This window comes from Dendrobates tinctorius, unplaced genomic scaffold (assembly GCF_039654945.1).
Source record: "Dendrobates tinctorius isolate UK_male_01 unplaced genomic scaffold, ASM3965494v1 ptg000035l, whole genome shotgun sequence".
Lineage (NCBI taxonomy): Eukaryota > Metazoa > Chordata > Amphibia > Anura > Dendrobatidae > Dendrobates > Dendrobates tinctorius.
In genome coordinates this window covers 2,746,736-2,771,709 of record NW_027361703.1, presented here as the reverse complement: position 1 = coordinate 2,771,709, position 24,974 = coordinate 2,746,736, and the positions used below count along the sequence as shown (strand labels likewise).

The window sequence follows — 24,974 nt, the reverse complement described above, 5'->3', positions numbered from 1 at the left end:
AGGGGCTTTCCAAACGCGACATGGTGTCTGATCTCAATTCCAGCCAAAAAAGTCAAATGGCGCTGCTTGCCTTCCGAGCTCTGCCATGTGCCCAAATAGTCATTTACACCCACATATGGGGTATCAGCGTACTCAGGACAAATTGCACAATAACTTTTAGGGTCCTGTTACCCTTGGGAAAATAAAATAATTGGGGACTAATTGATCATGTTTGTGGAAAAAAATATGATTTTTTAATTGTACCGCTGTACATTATAAACTTCTGTGAAGCCCTTGTGGGTTCAAAGTTCTCACCACATATCTAGATAAGTTCCTTAGGGGGTCTAGTTTAAAAAATGGGGTCACTTGTGGGGGGTTTCCACTATTTAGGTACATCAGGGGCTCTCCAAACGCGACATGGCGTCCGATCAGAATTCCAGCCAATTTTGCATTGAAAAAGTCAAACGGCGCTCCTTCCCTTCTGAGCTCTGCCATGCGCCGAAACAGTGGTTCCCCCCCACATATCAGGTATCAGCGTGCTCAGGACAAATTGCACAATAATTTTTGCAGTCCAATTTCTCCTGTTACACTTGGTAAAATAAAAAAAATTGAACCTGAAGTAATTTTTTTTGTGAAAAAAAGTTAAATGTTAATTTTTTTTAAATATTCAAAAATTTCCTGTGACGCACCTGAAGGGTTAATAAACTCCTTGAATGTGGTTTTAAGCACCTTAAGGGGTGCAGTTTTTAGAATGGTGTCACTTTTGGGTATTTTCTATCATATAGACCCCTCAAAGTGGCTTCAAATGTGATGTGGTCCGTAAAAATAAAATGGTGTTGCAAAAATGAGAGATCGCTGGTCAACTTTTAACCCTTATAACTTCCTAACAAATAAAAATTTTGGTTCCAAAATTGTGCTGATGTAAAGTAAACATGTGGCAAATGTTACTTATTAACTTTTTTGTGTGCCATATCTCTGTGATTTAAGGGCATAAAAATTCAAAGTTGGAAAATTGCGGAATTTTCAAAATTTTCGCCAAATTTCCGTTTTTCTCACATATAAACGCAAGTTATATGAATGAAATTTTACCACTAACATGAAGTACAATATGTCACGAGAAAACAATGTCAGAATCACCGGGATCCATGGAAGCGTTTCAGAGTTATTACCTCATAAAGGGACAGTGGTCAGAATTGTAAAAATTGGCCCGGTAGTTAACGTGCAAACCACCCTTGGTAGTGAAGGGGTTAAGTGTAACGGTACCCTTAGAGTAAGGTTTAGCAATAGTAATGGGTAATATATGGTTTAGTCCAGTGGGGGGCACTGTAGATTAGAAGATAAGGTTAGGATAAGAACTGAACTGGTTTCAGCTGGAGTAGTGACAGTTGAGATACTGGGCGGTGCCAGAGTGGTGGCAGTTAGAGATACTCTCTGTTTTCAGTCAGTTAGGCTAGTTTCACATTCGCGCATTTTACATGCAGCGCACGGCGCCACTAAGCCCCGCCCCCTGCCCGCCCCATCCGGTCATCGCCTCCTACTATCGCACACAGCTGCATGCGATCTGGCACCTTATCTTTAGCATAGGGTGCGCAGACCGTGCGCTGGCCGTGTGCTAGTAGGATTTTGGCGTGCGCTGCGCAGTTTTGAAGGTGCGCCGGTGTGCGCCGAACGCACCATGTTGCATTTTGACGCAGCGCACGCCAAAATCCTACTAGCGCACGGCCAGCGGACCCTATGCTAAAGATAGGGTGCGCAGATCACATGCAGCTGTGTGCGATAGTAGGAGGCGATGACCGCATGGGGCGGGTAGGGGGCGGGGCTTAACGGCGCCGTGCGCTGCATGTAAAATGTGCGAATGTGAAACCAGCCTTATAGTATGGGACGAGGTGAAGTGAGGTTGCTGAGGTAAAAAGTGCAAGAGAAGTCCAGTGATCCAGGGCCTTGGGGGGGGCGGAAGTTATTTGGACATGAAGGAAAAAGTGCAGCGAGGAAAAAATAGCAACTAGGTTCAGGGGAAAATCCCAAAACGTACAAGACCTACAGTCTAGAAAAGGTTGGAAACGCCATTCTTGATTTCGCCCTCAGAGGAAAAACGGGCATGAACTAGTGTGGCTAAATAGGACGCTGCAGTACTGGAGGATACGGTACGGGAATAAAGAATGAGAGGAGAACAAGAGACAGCACAGAGGCAAGGAACTATGATCGTTGAGGAACACTGTGAAATGCCTGTCACTGGACTGGGTATGTTAAATAAAGTTATTTTTATTAAAAAAGGCCTTGGACTCTGTCAATCACTGCATGATGTCTGGAAATGGAACCCGGCATCCTGAGGAGAACTCTAACCTAAAAGTGAGTGATTTACACTGCACACACATCAGCTGGGACATTTTAATTTCTTTGCGGGGTGCCAGGGTGTGCCGGAACAGCAGCCCCCCGCCATGACTACCACCCTGGTCACGTCACACTATAGTCCATGTATACATCTAAAAACATAAATGAATGCAATATTTCACTCACCATTCAGGGGGCACCATACTTCCATCCACATTCCAGTAGGTATATTTCCCATTCATCTCGATTGTATATTCTACCCACCTGTGACGTCCTGCAAAAAATAAGCAGAGTCAGAGATGCAATTTTTGGGGTGAAAAAATAGGAAAACAAATTTTTTAAATGGAGGCGAGTCTTATAGTCCGTTTTAACAGTAAATTACCTGAGGGGCGAGGCAGCGGAGGAGCAGGGTCACAGGAGGCCGGATCGCTGCCTCAGGAGGCCGGCGGAAGCCTTCCTGAGATCTCAATCTGCACATGTGCCGACATCTTATGAGAGCCCAGGGACCACAGCATCACTCGGTTCCTGCTGCCGACGGCCCCCTTAAGCAGTAACCCTGTATCCTGTGACCCCACTCCACCACAGCCGCCCCCCTGGTAAGCTCACTTCGGATTAAACACACATCCCCATTATCCTCCCAAATTTGGAGGAAAAAAAAGTAGGTTTTATAATTTGAAAAATAAGATACAATTTTTTTTCAATTGCAATTCTCCAAAGAAACTAATATGGGGAGGGTATTAAAGCCGAAAAATACACAAATATTATTATTAGAGGCAGCACTTTTAAAAACGTAATGTTTTATATATTACGCATTGCTTTCAGTGGCGGATTAAGTAGACTATGGGCCCGGGGCTGTTCATAAAACCTGGGCCCCTGTACCCCCCTTCCCACCTGAGCGCTGCGGTCCCCGTGCGGGAATTGACAGCCGTACGGACCGCAGCACTTTGTTTGCTGCGGGTCCATACGGAAAACCCGCCACCATTCCACCACGTGTGGACATGGCCTAAAAAGACGTTGCACATAAGCTGTAGGCCTACGGCCAATACGCACAAAATCGCCCAACGTGATCCTGGCCATAGGGGATCCACTTTAATGTCCCCACTTTAATTTGAAGTCCCCTTACTTCATCCATTGCAGTCCCCTATCACCCACTCACTTCATCTGCAGTGCCGCTTCATTATTTGCAGCCCCTTATCCCCCTTCCATTTTATCATGTGCAGTCCCCTTCCCCCCCAACTTCATGTGCAGCCCCACTACCCCATCATGTGCAGTTAATCTTACCCCCACATCATGTGCAGTCCCCCTTACCCCCAATTCATCATGTGCAGCCCCACTCACCCCCCCTTCATCATATGCAGCCCCTCTCACCCCCCCTTCATCATGTGCAGCCCCACTCACCCCCCTTCATCATGTGAAGCCCCCACTCATCCCCCCCTTCATCCTGTGAAGCCCCCACTCACCCCCTTCATCCTGTACAACCCCAGTCACCCCCCCTTCATCATATACAGCCCCCAGTCACCCCCCCTTCATCATATACAGGCCCCAGTCACCCCCCCTTCATCATATACAGGCCCCAGTCACCCCCCTTCATCATATACAGGCCCCAGTCACCCCCCCTTCATCATATACAGGCCCCAGTCACCCCTCCATCATATACAGGCCCCAGTCACCCCCCCCCTTCATCATATACAGGCCCCAGTCACCCCCCCATCATTGTGTACAGCCCCCACTCACCCCCTCCCCGATTTAATTCATTTTATAAATAAAAAAAATAAAAAAAGTTCCCCATACTTACCTCACAGCCGGCTCGCTCCCCAGCAGCGCCTCTGCTTTCAGCATCCTCCGGGACATGTCGGCGCGTGCACGATGACGTCATCGCGCACGCCCGACATCTGACCCGGAAGTACAGCCGGAGCTGAGCAGCCGTCAAGGTGACGGCCGTGCACAGCTCCCGGCCCCTGATAGAATGTGACGCGGGCGGCTGTCTGCTGCCGGCGGCGTCACAGCACAGGGCACGGCCGGCCCTGTACAGGTGCTGGGGGAGCGGTCCGGGGGGCATTTGCCTCTCTGCCACCCGGCCCAGCCCGCCCCTGCCCCTGGGCCCCTGCCCCTGGGCCCCCAAAAAACTTTGGGCCCGGGGCGACTGCCCCATCCGCCCCTATTAAGATCCGCCATTGATTGCTTTTATAGTGCTATCATATTCCCACATCGCTTTTCATACATTCACACAATGTAAATAAAAACACTGGTATGCATTTAGCAGTTCCTCAACACCTTCAACATATTCTGGAGATTTTGGTTTTTCCAAGAAGTTTTCAAAGATCCACGTGACGCTTTTCCAAGATCTCAGTTCCTTATCATTTAGAGTTCCTTCAAACACATCATCTCTCATAAGCCCTGTGATCTGAGGACCAATAAATATCCCTTCCTTCAGTTTTGCTGGTGAAATGCTGTAAAATTTCTGTGAAATGTACTGGAATCCTTGTGAATTTGTCTTTACCATGACTTTCACAACGTTTTTAACCCCTTTCCGACATCGGGCATACATTTACGCCGATGTCGGACTCACTCCCTTTGTCAGAGTTTGACAGCGGCATTTAACTAGTTAATAGGCGCTGGTGGATCGCGATTCCACCCGCAGCTATTGCGGGCTCATGTCAGCTGTTCAAAACAGCTGACATGTCCCGGGAAAGATGTGGGCTCTTGAACAGCTGACATTAGACCGCAATAGCTGCGGGTGAAATCACGATCCACCAGCGTCTATTAACCCCTTCATGACCAAGCCTATTTTGACCTTAATGACCAGGTCATTTTTTGCAATTCTGACCAGTGTCCCTTTATGAGGTAATAACTCAGGAACGCTTCAACGCATCCTAGCAATTCTGAGATTGCTTTTTCGTGACATATTGGGCTTCATGATAGTGGTAAATTTAGGTCAATAATTTTTGCGTTTTTGGGGGAAAAAATGGAAATTTGGCGAAAACTTTGCAAATTTTGCAATTTTCAAATTTTTATTCTGTTAAACCAGAGTGTTATGTGACACAAAATAGTTAATAAATAACATTTCCCACATGTCTACTTTACATCAGCACAATTTTGGAAACAAAATTTTTTTTTGTTAGGAAGTTATAAGGGTTAAAAGTTGACAAGCGATTTCTCATTTTTACAACAAAATCATTTTTTATAGGGACCACCTCACATTTGAAGTCACTTTGAGGTGTCTATATGGCAGAAAATACCCAAAAGTGACACCATTCTAAAAACTGCACCCCTCAAGCTACTCAAAACTACATTCAAGAAGATTATTAACCCTTCAGGTGCTTCACAGGCAAAGCAACATGGAAGGAAAAAATGGACATTTTAATTTTTCCAACAAAAAAATTTTTTTTAGCATCAATTTTTTCATTTTCACATGGGCAACAGGATAAAATGGATCCTAAAATTTGTTGGGCAATTTCTCCTGAGTACACCGATACCTCATATGTGGTCATAAACCACTGTTTGGGCGCACGGCAGGGCGTGGAAGGGAAGGACCACCATTTGAATTTTTGAATGGAAAATTAGCTCCAATCGTTAGCGGTTGCCATGTCGCATTTGGAAAGCCCATGTGCGCCTAAACAGTGGAGCTCCCCCACAAATGACCCCATTTTGGAAACTAGACCCCCCCAAGGAACTTATCTAGATGCATAGTTAGCACTTTGAACCCTCAGGTGCTTCACAAATTGATCCGTTAAAAAAAAAAGGACTTTTTTTTTTTCACAAACATTTTCATTTAGCCTCAATTTCTTCATTTTTACATGGGTAACAGGATAAAATGGATCCTAAAATTTGTTGGGCAATTTCTCCTGAGTACACCGATACCTCATATGTGGTCATAAACCACTGTTTGGGCGCACGGCAGGGCGTGGAAGGGAAGGACCACCATTTGAATTTTTGAATGGAAAATTAGCTCCAATCGTTAGCGGTTGCCATGTCGCATTTGGAAAGCCCATGTGCGCCTAAACAGTGGAGCTCCCCCACAAATGACCCCATTTTGGAAACTAGACCCCCCCAAGGAACTTATCTAGATGCATAGTTAGCACTTTGAACCCTCAGGTGCTTCACAAATTGATCCGTTAAAAAAAAAAGGACTTTTTTTTTTTCACAAACATTTTCATTTAGCCTCAATTTCTTCATTTTTACATGGGTAACAGGATAAAATGGATCCTAAAATTTGTTGGGCAATTTCTTCTGAGTATACCGATACCTCATATGTGGTCATAAACCACTGTTTGGGCGCATGGCATGGCCCAGAAGGGAAGGAGCGCCATTTGACTTTTGAATGGAAAATTAGCTCCAATCGTTAGCGGACACCATGTCGTGTTTGGAGAGCCCCTGTGTGCCTAAACAATGGCGTACCCCCACAAGTGACCCCATTTTGGAAAATAGACCCCCCAAGGAACTTACCTAGATGTGTGGTGAGCACTTTGAACCCCCAAGGGCTTCACAGAAGTTTATGACACCGAGCCGTGAAAATAAAAAATAATTTTTTTCCTCAAAAAATGATTTTTTAGCCCGCAATTTTTTATTTTCACAAGGGTAACAGGAAAAATTTGACCCTTAAAATTGTTGTCCAGTTTGTCATGAGTACGCTGGTACACCATATGTGCGGAGGAATCACTGTTTGGGACACGTCGGGGCTCGGAAGGGAAGTAGTGACGTTTTGAATTGTCGACTTGATGGAATGGTCTGCGGGCGTCATGTTACGTTTGCAGAGCCCCTGATGTGCCTAAACAGTAGAAACCCCCCACAAGTGACCCCATTTTGGAAACTAGACCCCCCCAAGGAACTTATCTAGATGTGTGGTGAGCACTTTGAACGCCTAAGTGCTTCACAGAAGTTTATAATGTAGAGCCGTAAAACTAAAAAATCATTTTTTTTTGCCTAAACAATGGCGTACCCCCACAAGTGACCCCATTTTGGAAAATAGACCCCCCCAAGGAACTTATCTAGATGTGTGGTGAGCACTTTGAACGCCTAAGTGCTTCACAGAAGTTTATAACGTAGAGCCGTAAAAATAAAAAATCATTTTTTTTTCACAAAAATGACCTTTTTGCCCCATTTTTTTATTTTCCCAAGGGTAGCAAGAGGAATTGGACCCCAAAAGTTGTTGTGCAATTTGTTCTGAGTATGCTGATACCCCATAAGTGGGGGTAAAACAGTTTGGGTGCACGGTAGAGCTCAGAAGGGAAAGAGCGCAGTTTGACTTTTTCAACGCAGAATTGACTTGAATTAAGATCGGACACCGTGTTGCGTTTGCAGAGCCACTGATGTGCCTAAACAGTGGAAACCCCCACAAGTGACACCATTTTGGAAACTAGACGCCCTAAGGAACTTATCTAGATGTGTGGTGAGCACTTTGAACTCCAAAGTGCTTCATGCAGAATTTTATAACAGAGCCGTGAAAATAAAAAATAATTTTTTTCCTCAAAAAATGATGATTATTTAGCCCGCAATTTTTTATTTTCACAAATGTAACAGGAGAAATTGCACCCCAAAAGTTGTTGTCCAGTTTGTCCTGAGTACGCTGGTACCGCATATGTGGGGGAGAACCACTGTTTGGGCACACGTCGGGGCTCGGAAGGGAAGTAGTGACGTTTTGAAATGCCGACTTGATGGAATGGTCTGCGGGTGTCAAGTTACATTTGCAGAGCCTCTGATGTGCCTAAACAGTGGAAACCCCCAACAAATGACACCATTTTGAAAACTAGATACCCTAAGGAACTTATCTAGATATGTGGTGAGCTCTTTGAACCCCAAAGCGCTTCACAGAAGTTTAAAACGTAGAGCCGTAAAATTTAAAAATAATTTTTTTTCACAAAAATGATCTTTTTGCCCCCAATTTTTTTATTTTACCAAGGGTAGCAAAAGGAATTGGACCCCAAAAGTTATTGTGCAATTTGTCCTGAGTATGCTGATACCCCATAAGTGGGGGTAAAACACTGTTTGTGTGCATGGTAGAGCTCAGAAGGGAAAGAGCGCAGTTTGACTTTTTCAACGCAGAATTGACTTGAATTAAGATCGGACACCGTGTTGCGTTTGCAGAGCCACTGATGTGCCTAAACAGTGGAAACCCCCCAAAAGTGACACCATTTTGGAAACTAGACCCCCTAAGGAGCTTATCTAGGTGTGTGGTGAGCTCTTCCAACCCCCAAGTGCTTCACAGAAGTTTATAACCCAGAGCCGTGAAAATAAAAAATCATTTTTTTTTTCCACAAATATAATTTTTTAGCCCCCAATTTTTTATTTTACCAAGGGTATCAGGAGAAATTAAACACCCAAAGTTGTTTTGCAATTTTTCCTGAGTACGCTGATACCCCATATGTGGCGGTAAACCACTGTTTGGATTCATGTCGGTGCTCGGAAGGCAGGGAGCACTGTTTGACTTTTTGGACGCAAAATTGGCTGGAATCAATGGTGGCGCCATGTCACGTTTGGAGACCCCCTGGGGTGCCTAAATAGTGGAAACCCTCTCAATTCTAACTCAACCCTAACCCCAACACACCCCTAACCCTATTCCCAACCCTAACCCCAACCATAACCCTAACCGCAAGCCTAACCCTAATCCCAACCCAAACACACCCCTAACCCTAATCTTAACCCTAATTCCAACCCTAACCCTAATTCCAGCCCTAACCCTAACGGAAAAATAAAAATAAATATATTTTCTTTATTTTATTATGTGTCACTAGCTATGGGGGTGATAAAGGGGGGCTTTATTTACTTTTTTTTGTATTTTGATCACTGTGATAGTTTATCACAGTGATCAAAGTGTACCTGTATGAATCTGCCGGCTGGCAGACTCACGGGCGCACTGCGCATGCGCCCGCCATTTTGTAAGATGGCGGCACCCATGGAGAAAAGACAGCGGGACACCGGGAGGTACCGGGACTGATAAGGTACCGGGGGGCTATAGGGGGCGATCGGAAGGCAGGGGGAAGCAGATTATTGCGGCGGCTGCCGATCGCCGCCGTCAGAAGGTGGCGGCGGCATATCGCCGCTGCCAGCGGGGGCGGATCATGATCTCCAGCCATGTCCGATGCTATTGCAGCATCGGCCATGGCTGGATAGTAATATTTCATCAAATTTCATTGATGAAATATTACTATCGCTTTGATTGTCTGTTTCACTTTTAACAGCCAATCAGAGCGATCGTAGCCACGTGGGGGCGAAACCACCCCCCCCGTGGTGAAGTACAAAGCCCCCTGTATCTTCGGGTCGGGTGACCTTTCATTGACCCCGGTCACCCGACCCGCAGGGGGGCTTTAAACTCATGACACAGAGCATGTGTCACTGGTCATAATGGCACAGACTTTCATGATGCATACGCTGTATCACCTGGTCGTGAAGGGGTTAACTAGTTAAATGCCGCTGTCAAACTCTGACACCTCTATGGTTATCAGTGCCGGCTTGCTGTGAGCACCACCCAGCGGTCAGCGCTCATAGCAAGCGAGTAAATCTACTATATAGAGGCAATCTAATCATCGCCTCTATGTAGCAGAGCCGATCAGGTTATGGCAGCTTCTAGTCTCCCATGGAGACTATTGAATCATGCCAAAAGTAAAAAGAAAATGTTTTTAAGAATATTTAAAAAAATATAAAAAGTTAAAATCACCCCCCTTTGCCCCATTCAAAATAAAATAAAAATAAAATCAAAACCTACACATATTTAGTATCGCTGCGTTCAGAATCGCCAGATCAATAAAAAAAAAAAGATTAATCTGATCGCTATATGGCGTAGCTAGAAAAAAATGCAATAGCAGGCGAGCAAAAGATCGTATCTGCACCAAAAAGGTATCATTAAAAACGACAGCTCGGCACGCAAAAAATAAGCCCTCATTCAACCCGAGATCACGAAAAATGGAGACGCTACAGGTATCGGAAAATGGCACTTTTTTTTTTTTTAAACAAAGTTTGAAATTTTTTTTCACCACTTAGGTAAAGGAGAACCTAGACATGTTTGGTGTCTATGGACTCGTAATGACCTGGAGAATCCTAGTGGCCGGTCAATTTTAGCATTTAGTTAACCTAGTAAAAAAGCCAAACAAAAAACTAGTGTGGGATTGCAATTTTTTTGCAATTTCCCCGCACTTGGAATTTTTTTCACCGTTTTCTAGTCCATGACATGGTAAACCAATGGTGTTGTTCGAAAGTACAACTCGTCCCGCAAAACAACAAGCCCTCACATGGCCAGAAAAATACAAAGTTATGGCTCTGGGAAGAAGGGGAGCAAAAAACGAAACAAGCTCCAGGGGTTAATCAATCCCAAGTTTATATGTAGTGGAGGTAGAAAGATTTTTGCTGGAGCAACTAAAGGATTATGCTGAACATTGTCTCTACCTGGAGCATAGATGTTTCTCTGTCCCCACGATGAACATAATGCTCTACTGTATTTCTATTGTCCCATAAACACAAGAAGCAATAATATTTTGTGAAACCTTGCATTCCCATTAGCAGACCAATCACTTTCAAATCTCCACAGATATCCCATTGATGATGCTTATATTGTATAGCATCCAAAACAGCTGACAGATTTTCATAACTTTCCTTTAGAGGACATAAGTGAGCAATAGGGACTGATGGATTCATATTTCCATTGTGAAGCAACACTGCTTTCAAACCTCTCTGGGCTGAGTCAATAAACAATCGCCAATCTGCAACAAAATACTCTTGATTCAGTGCTTCAAAGAGGCCATTCACATTGTTACACTACACCATTGGTCCATCAACTGTGAAAAGTTGTGTTAGTGTTACTTCTGTTTCGGTAATAACACACTTTGACATCATCACGAAGAAGATTCTTCTGTTTCAACCTAGATGCAAGAAGTTCACCTTTATCTTTTCACAATGAAAGGTCTCTGATGAGATCATTTAATTCATGTTGAGTAAAGGGTTCTGGCTGCTCCATCCGGTACATACTCATCTTGACTTGAGGTCTCCATGTCTTTGCCAGTAGCTTCAGCTCCATAGTCTTCATATTCTACTTCATTTCCATCCAATCCACACAACAGTGGTACAGCAACTGGCAAGGCACCATCATGTGGACCTGGCCTAATTGCAGATTCAAGTTCAGGGTAATTAATCTTATGTTTGTTCTTTGTAGAAAAGCCCTTCAGTTTGACAAAATAAAAATAGCAGTCATCACTATGATTTTTGGGTTCTCTCCAAATCATGGGAAAAGCAAATGGCATAGCCTCTTTCCTCATATTCAACCAGCCACGAAGACCAATTGAACAACTTGAGCATATCACATGAGGGGCCCAGCTTTTGTCTTGATCACCAAGTGGACACTTAAAGTACATCTAATATCATGAGTGATTGAATGTACTTGGTCTTTTGGTGTAAAAGAACCACACACACGGCGGAATCTGTTCGGATGATTGATACACTGTCGGGGCATTTTTCTCCTTTAAATCAGATCAAACAGTAGAGCAAGTTCAGTTCAGTGGTGGTGACAAACTAAAAAAAAAAATGCGATGAGCCGACCGACTATATGTAGATATTTCCCCAGCATCAGAAGCAGCTTGTATTTAGAACTGATGTTACTGGAGGTAATCTAGTAGACCACTATATACAGTTGTGAGGTAGACGGGTCAGCCCATTCCTTACAGATGAACATTTGCAGACAGGCAGTTTCTCAGTGTGATATTGGCTGCTTTCAGGTTCTCTCTCTGTGGAGACCCTCACTCAGTTACACCTCAGTGGCTGGGCTATTTTCTTCCCTCTGAGGAGACTTGCCCTCCCAGAAATGCAGTGAAAATCCTCTCACAATGGTGGCTGTCCGCTGCCTTCCCTTCTATCTCCCTGTGGCAGGGCTCAGATCCCTGTAGAGGCCTGTCTCCTGTCAGAGTCTCACATACCAGTCCTTGCTGCCATCACCATGCTTTCCTGACTGACTCAAATCTTACCGCCTCATAACAGTTAGCTCCTCCCCATAACATGTGACTTTCCGAGAAGCAGTCATTGGTTGACTGCACTGTCAATACTCCTTCCCATAAAACTCATTAAAACCTTTACTGATGTTGTCCCTGTAACAAAATTCACAATGAAGACAAGCAAAGAAATGGCAATAACATAGGAAAAATTACATACATTGAAAATGCAGAAATAACAAAAATACTTCTATCTCAGAAACTTTATGTGATAGAGCAAAACAAAGCATATTTTTGGAATCAGCACATCAAACTCCATAAAACAGACATATTACTCTTGCTGATGATTTTTTTTTGTGTTGACCATAAAAATCCAACCATCTAATAATCTAAATAATAATAATACAAAAGTAGATGGACAAAAAATGGACAAAGCAAAGTGTGATTCAGTTGTACCACAAGTTTGAACAGGGTCTCTTACTTTTATATAGGCACACAATTAAAATTTGGCATTGGCAATTATAAAATAGATGGACATCGAAGGAGCAGTCTTACCAAAGAAATAACGCTTGTCTTCAAAATATTTGTTGCCATATTTATCAATTCCAATAAGCGTGCCAGTTTTCAGGTCCCCAGACCTACAAGGAGAGAAAGGGAAGAGAAAAAATAAGCGTGTAGAAAAATGTAACACCTTAAAAGGGGTTTTCTGGGCTCAAGTGATATTTCTGCAGTTAGTTTGTGACCGCAAATTACTGAATTGTGACAGTGTGCGGACTAGATTTTCATTCACTTCTTTCAATGTTCTATTTAAGGGAGTGGATGAGAATCTTGTCAGTAATAGTTGCTGTCACGTGACCTCTCACTTGTGCTGGAAATAGAGGGGAAGTCTGTCCACATAACATCCTTTCACAATTCCAGAAAACCATTTAATGACCAGACCAAATAAATCAAATTGTAGCAGGGCATTCATATGTATGTGGAAGCGGATGAGTTCACCAATTGGCTACTGTGCTGTCAATGTGACATCAGCGCCGCTGTCAATACCAGGCACCGGGAACATTCGCCGGTGGACCTGCAGCAGGCGAGTACAGTGTTTTTTGTTTGGTTTTTTTTATTGCAAACTACAGCTAGGCGAGAAATTGAATTGAAAAAGGGAACAAACTAACTTTTTTTTTTAGAAGAGATGAAAAAAAATTAAAAATAGAAAATTAAAAAAAAAAAAACCACAACAGTTGCAATTCTGCAGAAATAAACTTTATTCTGTAGGTCAGCACAATAATGTGTTTACCAAATGTACATAGGTTTATTACATGAGTACAATAAATACATCTGGGGGAAAAAAATATTTTTGTGCCGTCAAACTCAAAGTGAGAAGTTTAACATTTTTTCTAATTAGAGTTTTTACTGGCCCCATATGAGTATCACAATTTAGGAAATGGAATGAATAATATAAAGAAAAAACTAATTTCAGATTTTTTAACCCCTTAGTGACTGGGCCAATTTTTGAAAATCTGACCAGTGTCATTTTATGTAGTAATAACTCTGGAAGGCTTCAACAGAACCCACTGATTTTGAGATTTTGTATAAATAAAAAAAAAAAAAAACCATACAAAAAAAAAATCATAATACTTTATGATAATGGTAATGTTAGGTTGATATTTCTAATATATACTTACCTTGTAATGTCTTCACATCCTGCTCCGTCCAGATTTCTCCGGATCCCAGAATTCTAAGCGGCGGAAGTTCACCGACCGCCATATTGGAACACCCAAGTGATGGGTGTCTCAATATGGAAACTGCTGGTGGTACTAGCCTCTTGCGCAGTACCACCATCGGAACACTGTTGCACCACACACACACGTGCCGCCGGGATCAGCCGAATGATTCACTGACCGCCGCCATCTTTGTACAGGAGGAGCGCATGTGCAGTTTTAATGTGACCGCCGCTGTCTGCACAAAGATGGCGGCGGTGTGATTTACTGGGCATGCGCGAATTCCGCGCAGGCGCAGTGAATCATTCGGCTGATCCCAGCGGCAGATGTGCAGGGGGAGGGGTGAGTACATATAGGAAAGAGGACACACAGAGGGGAAACAGCTCAAACGAGAGAACACATGAGGAAAAAGACAGCACAGTGGTGGAGAGAGAGCAGACAAGGGCGAGAGCACATGGGGTACACAGGTCAAAGAAGAGATGACATGAGAGGAGAAGACAGCAGATGGGGAAGAGAGAAAGCGCACAGGGGTGAGAGAGACAGAGCACAGGGGGGTGATAGCTCAAACGGGAGAGCACATGAGGGGAGAACACAGCACAGGAAAGAGAGGGACAGCAGACAAGGGGGATAGCACATGGGGTAGACAGGTCAAAGAAGTGAGCACAGACGGGAGACGTCAGCACATGGGGAAAGAGAGAGTGGATAGGTGGGTGAGCAGATGGTGGGGTGAGAGATTCTCAACGCTGCAAAGCCTGCCCCCATCGTGACATTGCCGCCCTATTGATGCGATAGCATCGGGCCTCTATCTAGTTTATAAATAAAAGCAAAACATATCAAAGATCTGACAAAATTTAAAAAAACTTGAAATTTTCAAATTTTGAATAATTATCCCTTTAATCTAGATAGTTCACACAAACACATTAATAAATAACATTTTTCTCATGTCTGCTTTACATCAGAACCATTTGCAATATGTTGTTTTATTTTCTTAGCATTTTAGAAGGTTTAAAAATGTAGCAGCAATTTTTCATTTTTTTAAGGAAATTTGCCAAACTCATTTTTTATACAGACCTGTTCAGTTGTGAAGTCACTTTGGGGGGTCGTATATATTGGAAACCCCCAAAAGTGATACCATTTTAAAAACCGCACTCCTCAGAGTATTCAAAATTGCTTTCAAGTATTTCATTAACCCTTCAGGTGGTTTGAGGGAATTAATGCAAAGTCACATGACAGGAATGAAAAAGTTTATTCTTACCATCTAAATATTGATAACTTCCTAACAAGCGGCTATAGTCGGCAAACGCTAAAGCCGTTATTTGGCCATGAACTGCCATGGAAAACATCAGGACCACACAATCATGATCTCAGAGTGAGAATGGGGTTAAAGAGGGAGCTTCTGCATTCTGTTAACCGTTTAGTTGCTGTAGTCACTATTGACAGCAGCATCTAAGGGGTTAAACAGCCATGCTTGGTTCCAACACTGACTGTGGCTGATGCAGCAAGTTGTCAGGTATAGTGTACAGCCGACAGCCACAGAATTGTCACCCGTCGGGGAATGCTAGTCTCTTATATCACCGGTCAGTAAAAAGAGACATTGGTGGACATTAAGGGGTTAAAAAATACTATTCACCATGGCTGGGGAAAAAAAAGTCCAAGATCTATAACTGATTTTTATTTTTCAATAGACAGTGCTGCACAACATGCTTGCTTTTCACTGGCCATATTTTTAGGTATATAAGACTGTTTGATCATATTTAGTTTAATATTTTTGGATAGGGAGAGATATTCACAAGGGTTACAGGGAAAAATGAACCTCAATATTTGCTGTGCAATTTCTCTTGAGTAGGCCGTGGGGGAAAACTACTATTTATGTGCACGGCAAGGTTCGTTTAACTTTTTGAATGCAAAAATAGATGTAATTGAGAGCAGATGTCATGTCACGTTTGGAGAGCCGCTGATGTGTCTGAACAGTGGAATCCCCCCCCCTCCCCTTCATAAGTGATCCCATTTTGGAAATTACACCCCTCAAGGATTTTGACAAGGGGATTTTTAACCCACAGGTAATACATAATATAAGGTCGTCATGTTTAGAGTTGAACGAATTTGTTCGGGTTCCTCCTATTTGGCAAGCTATAGAACTTACCGAATAAGCTGCAGAGGGAACCTGGCGTCCTGGATTGTGCCGGCTGATCGATGCCACAGCTGCATGTGTCGCGGCTGTGTCACAGTCACAGCACATGTATGGGGTTTGCACTGGGTGCTTGGGTATGCAAAGAGTGAAAAAAATAAAAAATTTAAAAAATGACGTTGGGCCACTGATCTAACACTGCCATTACATATATAGTGATGGCCGCATCAAATTCAGGTCACCCCAGCCTGTCCCAAATAGGTTCTGGACATAAGAACTGGTATCAAAGTGGGGAATTTGCCAACTTTTACAGATATTTAAATAAGTAACTGGTGTTTTTTAAAGTGTTAAATGACCTTGAACCACTAGTCTTATAAAGGGCCTGTCACACTAATCGATATCGCTAGCAATATTGCTATAACTTGTGACGTTATAGCGATATTGCTAGCGATATCGCTGTGTCTGATACTTACCTACGACCGCTCCCCCGCTGGTTATCGCTGATCGCACGAGAACGTCCAGGACTGTTTCTCGCCGTCAGCTTCCTGTGAAGAGACGAGCGTGGAGCCGGGCGGGAGGACGTCAGGATCGCCTAGTGTGACAGGTAAGTAGCGACCCCCGTCCCCAGCGATGTCGCTGGTGAGATCTGCCTGTGTGGCAGCTCACTAGCGACCACTTAGCGATGTACCAGTGATCCTGACTGCGTCATATCGCTGGTCGGGATCGCTGGTACATCACTAAGTGTGAAAGTACCTTAACACCAGCACAAAACAGGAAGATCTGCATCAAAATCAGTTATCTTTCGGGCAGGCCAAAGTGGTAACTGATCAAAAATGCTGGCATAAAAGTTGGCAAATTACAACTCTGTAGTGATTTGCAGAAGTTTCTTATTTGTTTTAAAGGTTAACCCCTTTCCGACATAGGGCGTAATAGTACGCTGATGACTTCCTCCATTTGATGTGAGCTCCAGCGCTGAGCCCACATCTTTTCCAGGACATGTCAGCTATTCAAAACAGCTAACAGCCGCGTGCGGCATCGCGATCCATCCATGGCTGTTAACTAATTAAATGCCACTGTCAATCTCTGGAAAGCGCCGGAAATCCCGCCCACAGGCAACCCCGTCACGTGCTCGTGGGTCACCGATGGGTTGGCATGACAACCAGAGGTCTCCAGCTGACATCCACGGTTGTCACTGCTGGATTGCTATGAGCGCAGCCCGGTGGTCGGCGCTCATAGCAAGTGAGTAATTCTGCTACATACAGGCGATCTGATCGCTAAACGGCATAACGAGAAAGTGTCAAAATGCCAGAATTATTTTTTTGGGTCACCACATTGCATTAAAGTGCAATAACAGGTGATAAAAAGAACGTATCTGCACCAAAATGGTGTCATTAGAAACGTCAGCTCAGCGTGCAAAAAAATAAGCCCTCACTCAACCCGAGATCACGAAAAATGGAGATGCCCCGGGTATTGGAAAATGGCACAATTTTTTTTTTTTTTTTTTAAACAAACTTTGGAATTTTTTTTTACACTACTTAGATAAAAAAGAACCTAGACATGTTTGGTGTCTGTGAACTCGTAATGACCTGGAGAGTCATAATGGCAGGTCAGTTTTAGCATTTAGCGAACATGGTTAAAAAAAAAAAAAAAAACTTTCTGTTTTCCAGTACACCATATGTTAAAACCAATGGTGTAATTCAAAACTACAACTCGTCCCGCAAAAACCAAGCCTTCACATGGTCATATTGGCCGAAAAATAAAAAATGTATGGCTCTGGGAAGAAGGGCAGCTAAAAACGAAAATACCTCCGGGGTTTAAGGGGTTAAATGGGTTGTCCAGGCTGGGGTGACCAGAATTTGATGCAGGGCATCACTATCTGTGTATTGGTGGTTGATCAGAAGCCCAAAATCATTTCACCCTTAAAAAACACCATTTCCTTATTCAAATTTGTGAACATTGGTTATTGGCCCACTTTGATGCCAAATTTCATTCCCAGAACACATTTGGGCCAGGCGCGAGTCATCTGAACTTGATGTGGGGTGTCTGCAGTGTGCGATCAGAGGCCCAATTTCGTTTAAGGGTATGTGCACACACTGCAGATTCACCTGCGGGTTTTTTCCTGCGGAACCGCAGGTAAAGTGACCTGCAGTTTTACCCTGCGGTTTGCCACCTGGACAATGGAATAGGTGGCAAACCGCAGCAGAATCCGCAGAAAGAATTGACATGGTGCGGAAAAAAAACAGCAGCTTTTCCGCAGGTAAAAAAACGCAGCGTGAGCACTGCGGTTTTGAAAACCCATAGGCTAACATGGTAAAGTACCATGTCTGCGGAAATGCTGCAGTTCTGCAGGGCCAAAACCGCAGCGTGTGCACATGGCCTAATAACCCTTTCAATAACGCCTTTTCCGTGTCCACTAGGATGCCCACCTTAGTGCCAGTTTTATCATTTTTGTAGTGTTTTTTAGTGTATTCACCTCAGGGCACCTTGCCACAGTGTATTTTATTATTGAGATTTTTTACTTTTGTTGGTAAACCTGTAAAAAAACAGAAAAAAATACTAAATAAGAAACCAACTTCAGTTGTGTCATGAATGATCCCCTTCCCACCTGTAATATAATGCCATCACCTTCCCTCGAACATGTCAATGGGATTCTCACAGCTTGATCTGGCCAGAATGCATTCATTGCCGGGAGCCATGACCAGGGCCGGCGTTATGGCCAGGCAGACCAGGCAGCTGCCTAGGGCCCCCGCTCCTCCAGGGGCCCCCAGCCAGCGGCACATCACACAGCCGCTATGGGGCCCCTGTAAGGCAGGGGGGCCCGCATGCCCCCAGCGCTGACTCCCGCTGCCGCCACACTGAAGGAGGCAGTGATGGAGGAGAGAGCGTCAGCTGACACTCCCTCTTGCATCATTCCCCACTCTGCCTCTGACACAGCGGGGGCGCGATGACGTAATCGCGCTCTCACTGTGTGCCAGACAGAGCAGGAGGAGACAGGAGCAGCCAGCAGCGCAGGCACGAGAAAAAGGTGAGAATTTTTTTTTTTTTTTTTTTTTAAATCATTGTGAGTACTGGACTGTGGGGCCACACTGGGGGAGATATATACCATGCTGGGCTGTATCATACCATGCTTGGGGGATTATATACCATGCTGGGCTGTATCATACCATTCTAGGGGGCTATATACCATGCTGGGCTGTATTACACCAATCTGGGGGGGTATATACCATGCTGGGCTTTATTATACCGTGCTGTGCTGTATTATACCATTCTGGGGGGGCTATATACCATGCTGGGCTGCATTATACCATGCTGGGCTGTATTAAAACAATCTGGGGGGCCATATACCATGCTGGGCTGTATTTTACCATTCTGGGGGGGCTATATACCATACTGGGCTGTATTACACCATTCTGGGGGGCTATATACCATGCTGGGCTGTATTATACTGTGCTGGGCTGGCTGTATTATACCATTCTGGGGGGGCTATATACCATGCTGGGCTGTATCATACCATGCTTGGGGGACTATATACCATGCTGGGCTGTATCATACCATTCTAGGGGGCTATATACCATGCTGGGCTGTATTACACCAATCTGGGGGGGTATATACCATGCTGGGCTTTATTATACCGTGCTGTGCTGTATTATACCATTCTGGGGGGGGGGCTATATACCATGCTGGGCTGCATTATACCATGCTGGGCTGTATTAAAACAATCTGGGGGGCCATATACCATGCTGGGCTGTATTATACCATTCTGGGGGGGCTATATACCATACTGGGCTGTATTACACCATTCTGGGGGGCTATATACCATGCTGGGCTGTATTATACCTTGCTGGGCCGTATTATACCATTCTGGGGGGCTATATACCATGCTGGGCTGTATTATACCATGCTGTGCTGTATTATACCATTCTGGGGGGGCAAAATACCATGCTGGGCTGTAGTATACCATGCTGGGCTGTATTATACCATTCTGGGGGGTGCTATATACCATGCTGGGCTGTATTATACCATCCTGGGCTGTATTATACCATTCTGGGGGGGCTAAATACCAGGCTGGGCTGTATTATACCATGCTGTGCTGTATTATACCATTCTGGGGGGGCAAAATACCATGCTGGGCTGTAGTATACCATGCTGGGCTGTATTATACCATTCTGGGGGGCTATATACCATGCTGGGCTGTATTATACCTTGCTGGGCCGTATTATACCATTCTGGGGGGCTATATACCATGCTGGGCTGTATTATACCATGCTGTGCTGTATTATACCATTCTGGGGGGGCAAAATACCATGCTGGGCTGTAGTATACCATGCTGGGCTGTATTATACCATTCTGGGGGGTGCTATATACCATGCTGGGCTGTATTATACCTTGCTGGGCTGTATTATACCATTCCGGGGGGCTATATACCATGCTGGGCTGTATTATACCATGCTGTGCTGTATTATACCATTCTGGGGGGGCAAAATACCATGCTGGGCTGTAGTATACCATGCTGGGCTGTATTATACCATTCTGGGGGGTGCTATATACCATGCTGGGCTGTATTATACCATCCTGGGCTGTATTATACCATCCTGGGCTGTATTATACCATTCTGGGGGGGCTAAATACCAGGCTGGGCTGTATTATACCATGCTGGGCTGTATTATGCCATTCTGGGGGGCTATATACCATGCTGGGCTGTATTATACCATGCTGGGCTGTATTATACCACTCTGGGAGGGCTATATACCATGCCGGGCTGTATTATACCATGCTGGGCTGTATTATACCATTCTGCGGGGACTATATACCATGCTGGGCTGTATTATACCATGCTGGGCTGTATTATGCCACTCTGGGAGGGATATATATCATGCTGGGCTGTATTATACCGTGCTGGGCTGTATTATACCATTCTGGGGGGCTATATACCATGCTGGGCTGTATTATACCATGCTGGGCTGTATTATACCATTCTGGGGGGCTATATACCATGCTGGGCTGTATTATACCATTCTGGGGCGGCTATATACCATGCTGGGCTGTATTATACCATGGTGGGCTGTATACCATGCTGGGCTGTATTATACAGCCCAGCATGGAATACAGCCTGTATACCATGGTGGGCTGTATTATACCATGGTGGGCTATATACCATGCTGTGCTGTATACCATGGTGGGCTATATACTATGCGGTTGTGTTATATAACCTTATCCGAAAGACCTTAATGACTATAGACCTGTAGCATTGACATCACACCTGATGAAGGTATTAGAGAGATTGATTCTCACACGTCTCCGTCCTCTAGTGAGCTCGGATATGGACCCTCTCCAGTTTGCCTACAGGCCGGGCATTGGTGTGGATGATGCCATTATCCACCTTCTAGATAGGACTCTCTCTCACCTGGAGAAACCTGGGAACACTGAGAATAATGTTCTTCGATTTCTCTAGTGCTTTTAACACCATACAGCCAGGTCTACTGAGAGACAAGCTGGGCCTTGTTGGTGTGGACCTCCAACTCTCCACCTGGATCCTTAACTACCTCACGAACCGACCTCAGTTTGTAAAGGTTCGGGACAGTGTGTCAGACACAGTGATCTGCAATACAGGGGCACCTCAAGGTACAGTTCTTGCCCCTTTTCTCTTCACACTGTACACTGCGGATTTTAGGTGCAACTCATCTAGCTGCTACTTGCAGAAGTATTCTGATGATTCTGCAATAGTAGGCCTCATCACAGGAGGAGATGAAAGAGAGTACAGAGATACTAACCAAACTTTTGTGGAGTGGTGTCAGAGGAACCACCTTAGGATTAATTCCGGGAAGACCAAGGAATTGGTGGTGGACTTTCGCAAGGGCAAAAATCCACCAGTAGTGGTGAACATTCAGGGAAAGGACATTGAGATAGTCGACACCTATAAGTACCTTGGTGTGATCCTCAATAATAAGCTTGACTGGGCCCATCACTTGGATGCAGTGTACAGGAAGGGCCAAAGCAGGCTTTATCTGCTCAGAAGGCTGAGAGCCTTCGGAGTTAAAGGGGCACTCCTTGCATCCTTCTTCAACTCTGTTGTGGCATCAGTCATCTTCTTTGGTGTGGCGTGCTGGGGTAGTGGCATATCAACCAGGGACAGGAATAGGCTGGACAAACTGATTAGAAGGGCCAGCTCTGTCCTGGGATGCCCCCTTGACCCAGTTCAGGAAGTAGGCGACAGGAGGATACTGGCCAAGGTGAGCTACATGGTGCAGAATGATTCCCATCCCATGCATGAGACCGTGACAAAGATGTGCAGTACTGTCAGTGACCAGCTACTTCATCCTATATGTGAGAGGGAGCGCTATTGAAAGTCCTTCCTTCCTGCTGCAGTTAGGCTGTATAACCAGCACTGTCCAAAACGGAGAACGACCCAAACAGAGAACTGATAGATCCAAAGTTGTGACAGTCCGGTTACATTTTTTTTTTCTTCGTATATGTACCTACCAACTGTCAATGTAATGCCTTTATGCATCTGTATCTGTACTTGTTCCTGCCTTGCTGCTGTAATGCTCTGAATTTCCCCATGGTGGGACAATTAAAGTATTATCTTATCTTATATACCATGGGGGGTACATTTTACATTATATTCTATAGGGGGAGGCTGTGTTATATAATATGGGGGCTACATTATATTCTATGGGGATGTGGGCTGTATTATATTCTATTTGGGGCTACATTATATTCTATGGGGGGCTGCATTATACTATATGAGGAGGGCTACATTGTATTCTATGGAGGGGTTACATTATACTATATAAGGGGCTGCATTATATCCTAGGAGGGGGTTGCCATATATTCTATGGAGGGGCTGCATTATACTATATGGGGGGTGAGGCTGCATTATATTCTATGGGGTTACATTATATTCTGTGGAGTGGCTGCATTATACTCTGGGGTAGCTGCATTATTCTCTAAGGGGTGGCTGCATTATACTATAAGAGGGGGGCTGCATTATATTCTATGGGGGTTACATTATATTGTATGGCAGGGCTGCATTATACTCTGGGGTGGCTGCATTATGCTCTATTGGGTGGCTGCATTATACTATATGTGGACTGCATTATACTGTATCGAGGACTATGGGGAATACATTATATGAAGAACTATGGGGTGCATTATGCTATGGGAAGTGAATTGTACTACATGGGTGACTATGGCGGTGCATTATACTATATGGAGAACTATGAGGAGTGTATTATACTATATAGAGGACTGAGCAGTATATTTTAATATATGGAGGGCTATGAGGAGTGTATTATACTATATGGAGGACTGAGGAGTGTATTATACTATATGGAGGACTATGGGGAGTGTATTATACTATATGGAGGACTGAGCAGTGTATTTTAATATATGGAGGGCTATAAGGAGTGTATTATACTAAATGGAGGACTGAGGAGTGTATTATACTATATGGAGGACTATGGGGCAGATTATATTATATGGAGGACTATGGGGTGTAAACTGTAGATGCTGCTAACATGATACTGTATGGTGATCTGTTAGGGTGCGTGCACACGTTGCGGATTAGTCTGCGGCTTATTCTGCAGAGAATCCATATCTCTTGGCAGAAACCGCAGGGTAAAACACATGCATTTTTCCTGCGGATTCCTAGCATGTGTACAGCGGATTTGATGCAGGTTTTAGTGAGGTTTGGCAGTGCGGATGAGATTGATTGATTTGTATGTCCCGGAATGTACACTGCAGCTGCGGTTCCGCAAAAAAGTAACATGCTGCGGAAAATAAACCGCAGCAAATCTGCCCGGAATTTTCCGCAGCATGTGCACGGTGGATTTGGTTTTCCATAGGATTACATGGTACTGTAAACCGCATGGAAACTGCTGCGGATCCGTAGAACCAAATCCGCTGCGGATCCACAGGACCAAATCCGCTGTGGATCCACAGCAAAAACCGCAATGTGTGCACACATCCTTAGTGATCCATTAGTGATCGTTCTGTCCCCATCATTCTTTCTCAGAAGGTGGAAAGAGGCTGGGAAACAAGTATTGAACGACTTCTTCAATTTTGTCGATCATTTAGCGGCCTGAACTCAGCGCATGTAAATACAATCAAAATGCTAATGTGTGATGTGCAATGTTAGCATTTGGGGCCCCATTTTAAACTTTGCCTAGGGCCCCAATTTGCCTAAAACCGGCCCTGGCCATGACAGTCAGTGTCTGCTCCCTAGATCACCACTGTGGCAGAACACAGCACTGTGTGTGGGTAGGCCGCCCGTGTGCAGCGGGCCATGGTGCCTATAGTCCTGTCAGGAGGGAGGCAGGTCCCTACACAGCGGCCACGGCCGCACAGAGGTCGGACCCTGCAAGGTGACAGCCAAGGTGGAAGGGACAGGAAAGCCTGCTGCACCCGTGTAAGGGCGGAACCAGCCGGCGCCTACCCGCATATCCTACCTGAGCACTTGCCAGAAGGAGCCGGTAAGGCCGCCGTGCGCCCGGACTTGTTGCAGTGCCCTCCGGACTACTTGTATGTACTCTGCCATATTGTTCCCGGCTGTGCAAGCACGGTCCGCCTCAGAAAGTGCTCCGGCCGGAAACTGGCGCTACGGGGAAACAGTTCCGCTGGGCAGAAGCTGGCACGTGCCTCCTGCTGTTACTTGTGTGCTGGAATGCGGCCAGGCCTCCTGAGCCCACTGGGAACACCACACAGAAGCAGTGGTGATAAGCACCCATGCCCTAGGGGAGAGACTGCTGCAGCATGTACAAGGGAAAAGCCCCTTCATTTTAGCTTAGTTTTCAATGCTGTTAAAGAGGTCACCACACAGATTTTTAATATACGGTATTTATTTTGGACATACATTTACTTCTGGCTTTTTATGAGATATCTACTTCAGTTTGGGTGAGGGTAAAAAAAAAAACC

The 24,974-nt window shown here is 44.7% G+C and overlaps 1 protein-coding gene across 1 annotated transcript in view; it reads right to left on the bottom strand.

Annotated features, from left to right (window-relative positions):
• Positions 1-24,727, bottom strand: part of NDUFA12 (NADH:ubiquinone oxidoreductase subunit A12) — a 38,810-nt gene extending 14,083 nt beyond the window's left edge. The window contains exons 1-3 of the mRNA XM_073573225.1: positions 24,509-24,727; positions 12,777-12,859; positions 2,497-2,584 (exon numbers count right to left, since the gene is read on the bottom strand). Of these exons, the coding sequence (XP_073429326.1) occupies positions 2,497-2,584; positions 12,777-12,859; positions 24,509-24,597 (260 nt within the window). The 5' untranslated portion in view covers positions 24,598-24,727. The remainder of the gene's footprint in view (positions 1-2,496; positions 2,585-12,776; positions 12,860-24,508) is intronic.
• Between the last annotated feature and the right edge of the window lie 247 nt (positions 24,728-24,974).